The following is a 10503-nucleotide window of genomic DNA, read 5'->3' as shown; positions in this document are numbered from 1 at the left end:
AACACATGATACAATACAAACTAAAGACAGAAATATGTGACAAAGACAACAGGATCAACATTTATTTACAGTCGTGACTTAAGAGATCCAAATGTTCATGTGTGTGTGCGTGCGTGCGTGCGTGCGTGTGTCACGTAACTATCTTGCCTTGTGCACTCTTTGGCTCTGCTGCTTAGCAACAAACATTAGCGAGCTAGCCAGTTGCCAGGCTAGCTGAGCTACTCTCATGCGCAACGTAGTTAGCTGAGACGTAGGCTCACCGATAGACAGTAATGCCGATAGACAGTTATCTTCATTCCTTAAATGTCACAGATTTGTACACACTTGTCGTCGTTTATCTGCCTCTTTGAAGCGAAACCCACTGGCTCTGTGAGGCATTAGCTGGATATCATTAACGGGCGGAGCAGGAGCTGGTTTTCTTTAGGAAAAGTGGCTAACCTTAGCTAGGTAACCTTAGCACCAGAGTCATTAGCGTCTCCTCTTGTCTCAGAGACGAGCAAGGAGAGGCTGCAGATATGTGATTGTGGGTTCACTGGCTGGTTAGCTCATCTAATGTTGACGGACAACGGGTGAGTCGATACGTGATTTTAACAGGTAAGAAATTTTACCCATTCGCTGGGTTTGCTAGCTTTTAATAATTTTCACCGGTCAGCATCATCGGTCGCTTCATTCAGCTTTAAGGGAAAACACCAGCAGCTGCTCGGGTCTCAACAGCTGCCATTCAACAGGTCATGTCTTGAGGGCGAGGGAGTCTGATTTGGGCCAATAAAAAACATTGGAAAGTTTACTATCAACTTAACTCCACTCACAGACTTTGGGAATATACATGTCACCTACAGTAACGGTAAATATAGAAAAATGAGTTGTTACATCTTAAACCATCTGTTGTCCTTGTGCCTAAAATTATTGCTTTTAACAATGCCCCGCCTTGAGGCCTGGATGAAGTAACGGTGAGTCTGAAGATGACTCACTGACTTGGAGGGAGGTGTATCATCCCCTACATAGTTAACAGAGTTGTTGTTTTTTAGTATGTGCAAATTGTGCACTGTAATGCACAGGATACCCAGCCCTGCTGATTTATCATGTAAAAAAAAATAGGAGTGTAGTTTAGATTGTTTGCTTTACAAGAAACATGGCATGACTGGGATTATGATTTCATATTAGTAGGCAACATGTGAAGAAGACCTTGGGAAGTATAGTCATGTGTGGAGGTATAAGGTGTGTCACTCTAATTGTAGTTTTCAGCTGTTTTTTGTTTGTTTTTTAAAATCACAGACTGTTGTCAGATTTACTGCTTTATATTGATTATATCTCACTCACAGTGATACCAATATGTCACTGAACAGCGTTATTATTGACATTGATAGTATGATGTTGAAACTCATTTCATTGTGTTGTGTGTGAACAGACAGTTAAGACTAGTGGTCAACTCTTCTTCAAGTGTAACCCACTTTGAACCACTTTCTAGAAATGATTAGACTGAGATATGAAGAACTGCAAATATACAACTTGCTGGTGAGATGGCAGGTTAAAAGAAAGACCAGATCCTGTTTTGGATCAAGTGCGTTGTATTAACCGGAGAGGACTGTACAAATAAAGAGCTGGCTGTTTTTATTCTAAGCCATGTTTTGAACGTGTGTTATAACAACAGCTGCATCAGGCAGCTCAATTATGGTTGTTGAATAATGTTTTCTGCTGCAATACATATTGTGACAGTCAGACAGGCTGTTGGACACCACAGTCACACAGTAGGTTGTCTGTGTCCATTGGGAACAGCTTTCCCACAATATGTTGTTTAGCATCGCACTCAGCTGTTCCACACATATAACTGTGGAGGACCCCGTTGCTATGCAGAGTCTGCTGCATTCAGTGCTAATGGAAGAATAAACACGTTGCACAGCCACTCCATAAGAGTTCCCTGTAAAATTTACAACTGTTTGTTCAGTTTGAGTACACACATAATAGTTAAATGGGCGATTTCAGTTATTGTGTATATAAAGTCATTTATTAGAGTGTACCTTGTCCTTAATTATATATTTATGGAAACATGTGGTCGCAAAAGTTGTGAAATTTCAAATTGGGTGAGCCATTCAAATTTTAATTTGGATTATTTTAAAGTTTTGTCTGTTGACTAAACCAAAGAGGCTGTTGCTTTATGCTCTTGTAATTTTGTTAATATCTTATTAACACAGTGGATCCAATAGAAGCCTCACACTCTTGGACTACACATAAAACATAAACATTTGTTTCTGTTGTACCAACCTATAAAGGTAGGGAACATCAATGTTTTTTAATTTTATGCTTTCAGGTGGTGTATATGTCTGTGTCACATACTGTAATTGAAACTACCAGGGCTGAGTGGAACTGAGAAAAGCACCTGGACGTCGCCACCATGTTGGAGGAGGACATGGAAGTGGCCATTAAGGTGGTCGTAGTTGGTAACGGAGCTGTCGGAAAGTCCAGCATGATCCAACGCTACTGCAAGGGCATCTTCACCAAGGACTACAAAAAGACCATTGGAGTGGACTTCCTAGAAAGGCAGATTCTGTAAGCAGCTTGTTTCACACACGTTCTCATTTCTCTACCTCTTTGCTATGTGTCAGTTCTGACACACACATATTGTACTTTGTAATGTTATATTAAAGTTGAGAGACAACAACTGCACATTCATTCCAGAACTGAACCAACCAGAAAACAGTGAGATGCAACGTTCTCACATAAAACAGATTTGAGAAAGCTACATAAATATTAGAGAAAGAAACAACTGTGCTGCTGGGTACAATATTCTTATGCTAACTAGGAATTATTACACACATTTTCCCTCATTACCTGTTCATTGTTTCAGTGTAAATGATGAAGAGGTACGACTAATGCTGTGGGACACTGCTGGGCAAGAGGAGTTTGATGCTATCACCAAGGCCTATTACCGTGGTAAGTCCCCTGGCACTGTTGCTTTGGTTCACTGACCTGCTGGGGTTTAGTTTTGTTTGGGGTTTTATGGTTTACTGGCAGCACAGCATTTAACCAAAGCAAACATTCTGGCACCTCAAATGTGAATCTCCAATGGGCTTGTTTTTACATCCTTAAAGAGGGTGAATTATGTATTGGAATAAATGAAGTCCTCGTTTAAAAGGAGTTACTAGCTTGTAAAATGTGAACTGTTGTCATGGTGTGTTGTCTTGCATTCCAGGAGCGCAGGCATGTGTGCTAGTGTTCTCCACCACAGACAGGGAGTCGTATCAGGCCATTGACAGCTGGAGGGAGAAGGTGGAGGCAGAGGTCGGAGATATTCCCACAGTTCTAGTGCAGAACAAAATTGACCTCCTGGAAGAGACTGTTATAAAAAAGTAAGTTTATTTTATTTTTCTGTGAAAATCACAGTGGAGAGACAAATGATACTGACTGGTAAATGTGTTCTCTTTACTTGCATTGCAGCGAGGAGGCAGAAGCTTTGGCCAAAAGGCTTAAACTGCGATTTTATCGAGCTTCAGTAAAAGAAGACCTCAACGTCAACGAGGGTGGGTCGCTTAACTGTGGACAAACACTTTTACACAAAGCACACAAACTCATTTTGAATATTCCTTTCATAACATCTCTTCTGTTTTTCTCTTTATAGTTTTTAAATACTTAGCTGAGAAATATCTTCAGCGACTCAAACAGCAAACAGCAGAGGAGACAGAGGTGGTCCACACAACAAGCAATAAAATAGGTAAGAAAGATTTCTGCAGATCACCTTTCATGCTACGTTTTTTTTGAGGTGATGTAACTCATGTACTGTGTTTTTCCAAAGGTGTTTTCAATACCACAAGTAGTAATGTTTGCAACCAGAGCTCCAGCAACGGCAGAGAAGTCATCACCTTGAGACCTAACAAACAAAGGACCAAGAAGAGTAAAAATCCTTTTGGAAGCTGCAGCCTTCTCTAGATAGAGGCATCTTATTTTAGTGACAGACACACTATTGTTTCTATCTATTGTCTCATGGACAAAAACACTATAAAATCCAGAGGGAGTTCTCTGTGCAGAAGTATTTTTGTATGAATCAACAGTGTTGAGTGATATTTTCACTTAAGTGTTGACATAGTGCCAAATTTCCATTTATCTGAGCTGTAGTTAAATATTAACACAGCAGTGATTTGGATGTTAACATGAAATTAATAGAATGTGCTCCAATGTATAACCAAATATCAACAACTATTGTTAAAAATAGTCCTCCATGTCTGCTTCTTTACACATTTATTGACTGATTTCTCAGACTTTGACAAAGTCTTGATGATATAAAACATGGGTTGAATTAATGATACTCTTGTATCTTGTAGTACTGTACATTAAATCATCAATCAGTCATGGTACCATGGCTTAATTTCACTTGTTTACAACTTACACATTTCATATTTAACTGAGATTCTCTTAAAGTGTGGTACAGCTGAGTGAATATGTTTCAGTATGTTTGTATTCAGTTTTCACTACATTTCAAACACTATAAATGGTGCATTATTTTTTTTCTTTTTCCTTTGGCCTCTGTTGTATCTTATCAGTTATTACTATTTTGTTAACATCATTCTGCTCTTGCTTTGATGGAGAGAAGGGAAAGGAAGTAAGAATAGCACAGTTATATCTGCCCTCGTGGTGTAAAGTTTTTACAAAAAGCTGAACATTACGATTGGATATTTCTCAGCCAAACTGCTTGTATGTGCCTGAATATGCAAGCAAATCCAGTTACTTCTCACTACACGAGGGCACTCCAAAAAAGATCTCCCAGACTAATGCTGGATCGTAGGCGCAGCTAGCTCTGAACCGTATGTTATTGCCTTGTCTGCATCAATCAAGCCTTTTTATAATTGTTCCTTCCAAAACTCATTATCTGAAAGACACCGGTTTACCAAGCACAAAAGAATATATGGTAGTGTGGCTATCACCTGTTTTGAGATTATTGACATTTCTTTATTGATAGATACATTCTAAATATTTTACATGGAATTATAATACATAGACATCTGGGATTACATGTGCATGCATGTTTTTGTCTTTTAAAAAAGTTTTGTAATTGATATCAGATCTGTGTTAGAGGCTTCTACCAGTTTGAAATGAGGATTAGATAAGGATTGAATTTATACTTTTAAATTTCATAGTCTGTTGTTAAAATCCTGGCAGTCGCTTAAAATGTGTTCAACAGTTGACACTGAGACTGTGTCACATTTCAAGATCCCTCATTAGTTTGTATGTCAGCAGTTGTTTTGAAAAAAGAAAGTGTGACAACTAATGCATGTATGCCTTTTTTCCACATCAGTGAACACTCATAATTGCGATACCACAATGCCTTGTCCATGTTTACATTTTCCTCCTCTGACCATCAATAACATTTGAATCCTACTCTTGCTGTTTGTTATGACTGCCTGCACAGTAACTCTGTAAATAATTCTTTCTCAAGCTTTCTCTTACTTGTAACATTGTGTTTAAGTTGCCTTTTTGCTTTTTTTGACTGAATGGATTTAGCGCACTTTATCATCAAGATGGCATATAATCTGAAAAGAACCATAAATTGAAACTAACCATACTTATGTGCTGTCTCTCAGGTGTCTTACTGTTTTTCCACACACAACTTCACAAACCAGTTTCACACATTAAGATAGACAGAACGATATATGTATGCTTAGAGTCTGACAAAAACAACTCTCACTGTTGGATCTTTGTTTTAACAGTTTACAAATGTATCACGACTTGAAGTGTGCCACACGACTGTGCACCTTAAGTTTGGTGGGAAGGTTGACGGTAATCTGACTTAAATAAAACTACTTTTTTCTTTGGCATCCAGTGTGTTATTTCAAATGACTACTCCTGTTAACACAATGGTTTATTAGTAACAGGACTGGTGTGGAGATTGGAAACAAGTTGTGACAGAGTTGTGACTCAACTTAACATCCTTAATAGCTTTCTTTCAAACAAATATGGCCTTGAGTTGAAACATTATTACCAAGATGTGTATACGTACACCAACATGTGATCGTAGCACCATTTCACCATTGCCTGTTGATATTATACATATAGGAAAATACTATACTATATCCTAAACAATAATTTGTCGCAATTTTGAAAATTTACTGTATATAATGACAATATCAGATACAGACTTGATATGAACATGTGTAGGTTACTGGATAGATGAAAGAAGACAATAAATAAGGGTTCATTTAGGGTGCTATCACCTACCTATGTAGATAGGTTCCATAAAAACCAGCTGATAACTGTTAGATTACGATTAGCCACCTTCAATACATTCACTTAGAAGACAAAGCCTTTTTTATTTACTTTTCTTGATACACAATTCAACATTACAAACAGCTGTAAATGTGAACTGAATCCACAGCTTGATGTGATTCGTGTTGCCTTCACACATAGAGGTAGGTGTATGCACGCCCAAAATCCTGTGGCAAGACAAGTGCCTGATTTCAAAGGTGAGTGAAACGGAAAAAGACACTTTAACACTGGGTTCACTGAGCAGTTTTTCCTTAACCAATATTATGACCAATCATTTCACCCTAATCTGGCTAATACTGTGCTGATGTTCAGTCCAGATGTTCCTGATGATAGTAACAGATAAAGTCACTCCTTTTCACCTCGGTAGACGATTAACACTGTATTATCATTTTATATAAGGAACAAAACCTCCAATGAACCACTGCTGCTGTATCTGTTTCTGTCTTTAGTGGGCTACACATGTGAACACACATTGTGTGGTGGGTGTAAACAATCAACAATCAATATTGAGTTGGTTAGTATAAATGATCATTTGAAAGTAAAACTTGATTATGTATATAAGAATCACTGTGCAGGAGAATCCTGGTGTCTGTGCACTCGTGACTGTGCTTTACTGTATTTTTAGCCCTACTGTTGAACATCACTGTAATTTACCCATAGTGATTCGTCTCTATGCTACATGTTAATTCTCTCTTAAAGTTAGTACAGGGTTACAACAGTTCTCGTGAGGTTAGTGGTGCTTAAGACACATTTGATGTTTTGGTGACAGGTCTTATTGACTGCCATTGGCTTGTGGGCCCTCCAGTTTTTGGTGATCCATAATCTTGATATTCTTTTCAGCATTTTCAACGTTCCTCAACAAAGTCTCCAACCGCCTCTTGATATTCTTCTGGTCCTCCATAGCACAGCTGATCACAAGGGCCTGAAACTTCTGGTCGATGGGGACGGGCGGCGCCTCGGTTACGCAGGCAGCATGCAGGGCCAGCAGCCGCTCCCGGCCGCTGTCCATGTCAGTCAGTAACTTTTTCACTATTTCATCTATTATTGATGTGGCCTTGCGCAGCGCCTCCTCCTGCGTGGTGTTTCTGATTGTGCCGACAGAGATCTCCACACACAGTGTCCGGCCCATCAGACGGTTTGCTGTTAACTCCAACTCTTCTCTCTCCCCTAGAGGACATGAAGCAAGAGAGAAATCAATACCTTCAAATGAATAAAATACATTGCTACTGTAATGGACACAATCATAAGAACATCTTGCAATCTACTACTAAGGGGTCATAGAATAGCTTTGTGTTGCCACATAACAAGTTTTCATGTTCAATCTCAATATAAGACAACTCAGGTGAACAGAGCTGTCCAATCCTAATTGCAGGAATGACACTTAATTACTTTCACCACCTATATAAGGTCAGGACTCTGAACAACTCCAAGCCACCCCTTTGTTCAGGGAGTTCATACAGCTTCTAGCCAGTCAAAGGTAGCCTACAAACTGCAAAGATGCATAAACTCCTTTTTTCCTGCTTCAGTTTTTTATTTTTTTTAATAACTCACTGTAAATTTACATGGATCTTACATCTCTCTACCTTTTATATTTAATCATTTGTGTATTTGTTGTATATTTATTGGACACAGTTTCTTTTTGATTTATTGTTTAGAATCTATTTGAGATACAGATCTGGAATTGGCTGTACCTTTGTATTACTGTGTGTGATTTATTTGGCTACTGCTGGCTGGCACAACAATTTGCTCCTCAGGGATAATAAATAGGCTACAATTCAACTTTCAACCTTATGTGAACTTCATTTTAAACAGTGTCACTGCAGGCGCTTATTCAGCTTTTTTGTGCAACAAAAACAGCATTTTATCAGACTGTATTATGATGTGCTTACATGTGTAAACAAAATAAACTCAACAAAATTGATAGACAATTCCCTATAAAATTCACAATGGTGGTATTAAGGTTACCCAATCACTGCAGTGTACATATATAACATCATATTTATGGATCAATGCTGCATTAATGTTGGACAGCCTTCATTTGGGAAATCATGAAATTATTACTGATACATATTGTATGATAATTAGACTGTAACTGTTGTGTATCCTTCAATAGAACAAGTAGCCTACTGGAAACTAGGAGGAAAACTATAAACTTCCATCTTGTCTAGGGTGGGGTACAAAAACGCTCATGTTGACTTTCTCCTCTAAATCCCTTGCGGTTTTTGAACACCACCTCCCACCTACAGTGTAGCTGTCAGAGCATAACCTCACCAGATCACTATTTTACAGCATGCAACAACAACAAAGATACACAATGGAAGACAGACTCATATCGACTACACTATGTAACAGTGTTATGTTATGTTGTGGGAGCCAGTCAGTCAGCAGCCTCACCAGCACAGATGTTACGCATTTCTTGACTGTTCTGTATGGACTGAATCATTTCCAGGATGCACTCCCTTTCCTGCTCCATGGCCGATGCTGCTTCGCGTAAAGTCTCCACCCTGGTTAGAGAGACAGAGGCAGGTCACAACCACAACGCCCTATTGTAAAAAGTAACGGTTTTATTGGTGATGGTTTAACAACAACAGGATCATCACAATCAACAACAATATAAATAGTGATTTTTCTGTTAATACATACGGCCTATATAACTTGTCAAAACTACACAATGTAAACACGATAGTGCTTAAAACAGCTCAAGTGCACTGTACATAACGCACATGGCTGAGGCCTGTTACTTAACTCTACCTTGTTTCCAGCTGATCCAAATTTTCCAGAAGTCGCCCGGAGCGGTCTGCCATGGACAGGGTCCTGCTGAACTTGCTGCACGGAATCTCGTTCATTTTCGCGTGTATTTTAGCTTGAGCCATGTCGGTGAATGATTCTTGCTCTTCTTATATTATTATTAATGATCCGTGCCTGAGAGTAAGTCCCGTGTGCGATCAACACCCCGCGCCGTCCAACTGACACTGACTCCACCGGCTGCGCCCCAGGGAGAACATTTCCTAACATGGGCTGCGACTTCCTTCACTCGCTCCTCGCAGAAGTTTCCCGAGGAGCCCAGAACAGATCAGTGGTTCCCAATGTGGGGTCCGAGGACCACTACAGGTCCATGAGAAACTCCAAAGGGTCCACATAAAGATTTGCACTTTTGTTCACAAATATAATTCAATTGCCAGTATTTATTTAATTTAATTTAAGATATCAAATAATCTCATCTGGGTTTTAAATTTTTGGTTTTTGGTTTGAGATCCACAAAATAAAGATCAGAAATGTCAAATAAGAAAAAGATTTTGTGCATTCTTTAAACGAATTGTCCTAATCCACCTGCCATGTTCTACAACTTGCTGAATGATAATTGAAGTGGTTTCACACCCGTGGCACAACGTGTCGTTAGACAGTAGCTGTTAAATTCCACAACCAGGCAGGATTTAATCTGATTTAACTTGTTCCATGAGTGCATAAACAAGCTGTTACCACCTGGTAAGTATCTTAAGAGGATGTGACAGAAAGCAAATATTTTGGGAATACATTAGACAGCAGTATATCCCAATTACAAAGGCAGCATCACATAATGCATCCAAATGGCAATTTGCAGTGTGAACCAACTTTAAAACTAATCAGTCTCCCTATAATTGTTAACGGCAACACAAGGAAACTAACAGAGCCCAAAGAGTTGTTGCCAGAATTGCTTTATATTCAAACCTGTGCACAAAAAAACTATTTGCAGGCCTCTGGTGTATGTCTCCAAAATTTCTTTTATCTTCATCTTCATGTCATCTTCAAGTGGGTGGAAGACGAATTTGTTCTGGTGCGTTGTGTAGCCTACCATGTGCTCCAAATTATGTAATCACATTTCTCTCTTTACTGTATACTGTTGACTCCTAACTAGCATTAACTAAAGCAAATACAAATCATTTTAGAGGAATGATCTACTGCACTCCAGGAAAAAGCTGGTGCAGACTATCCACTGGATTCCATGTCTGCGCTGAAAACAGAGACTGCAACTGGAGACACACTTGGCACTGCGGTCACAAGTTCAGCTACGGCATCTTGCCATCGGTGCCATCTATAGCACATGTGTCGACACACTGAAGTGTCGTTCTTAGCAGGTGACTGTGTAAATCAAAAAACATAAGATCTGCCAACAACGGTATGATCAGGGAGCTACGCTGTTAACTGGAACAGAGAGAAACTCTAAAAGTGGAGCCTGTGTTGTACTATATAAATTTCAAACAATTAAAA

General features: G+C 39.1%; 2 protein-coding genes across 3 annotated transcripts; one reads left to right on the top strand and one right to left on the bottom strand.

Annotated features, from left to right (window-relative positions):
• The first annotated feature begins 226 nt into the window (after positions 1-226).
• Positions 227-5807, top strand: rab23 (RAB23, member RAS oncogene family). Of its 2 annotated transcripts, none has more exons than XM_085800266.1 (7): positions 227-594; positions 2309-2547; positions 2846-2931; positions 3191-3347; positions 3436-3518; positions 3617-3709; positions 3791-5807. In XM_085800266.1, the coding sequence occupies exons 2-7, from the start codon at positions 2393-2395 to the stop codon at positions 3922-3924; spliced, it is 708 nt and encodes a 235-aa protein (XP_085656392.1). In that variant the 5' UTR covers positions 227-594; positions 2309-2392; the 3' UTR covers positions 3925-5807. The 2 variants fall into 2 exon arrangements, with proteins under 2 accessions (XP_085656392.1, XP_085656393.1); XM_085800267.1 differs by having other exon boundaries at positions 374-590; positions 2306-2547.
• A 522-nt stretch (positions 5808-6329) lies between these two features.
• bag2 (BCL2 associated athanogene 2) lies at positions 6330-9330 on the bottom strand. The gene is made up of 3 exons (XM_085800268.1): positions 9007-9330; positions 8650-8759; positions 6330-7422 (listed from the first exon to the last, which is right to left on the bottom strand). The coding sequence occupies exons 1-3, from the start codon at positions 9126-9128 to the stop codon at positions 7028-7030; spliced, it is 627 nt and encodes a 208-aa protein (XP_085656394.1). The 5' UTR covers positions 9129-9330; the 3' UTR covers positions 6330-7027.
• Positions 9331-10503: the final 1173 nt, after the last annotated feature.

Source organism: Trachurus japonicus, chromosome 15 (assembly GCF_045865225.1).
Source record: "Trachurus japonicus isolate A0001 chromosome 15, Traja_1.0".
NCBI lineage: Eukaryota > Metazoa > Chordata > Actinopteri > Carangiformes > Carangidae > Trachurus > Trachurus japonicus.
This window is presented reverse-complemented; position numbering and strand designations above follow the sequence as displayed.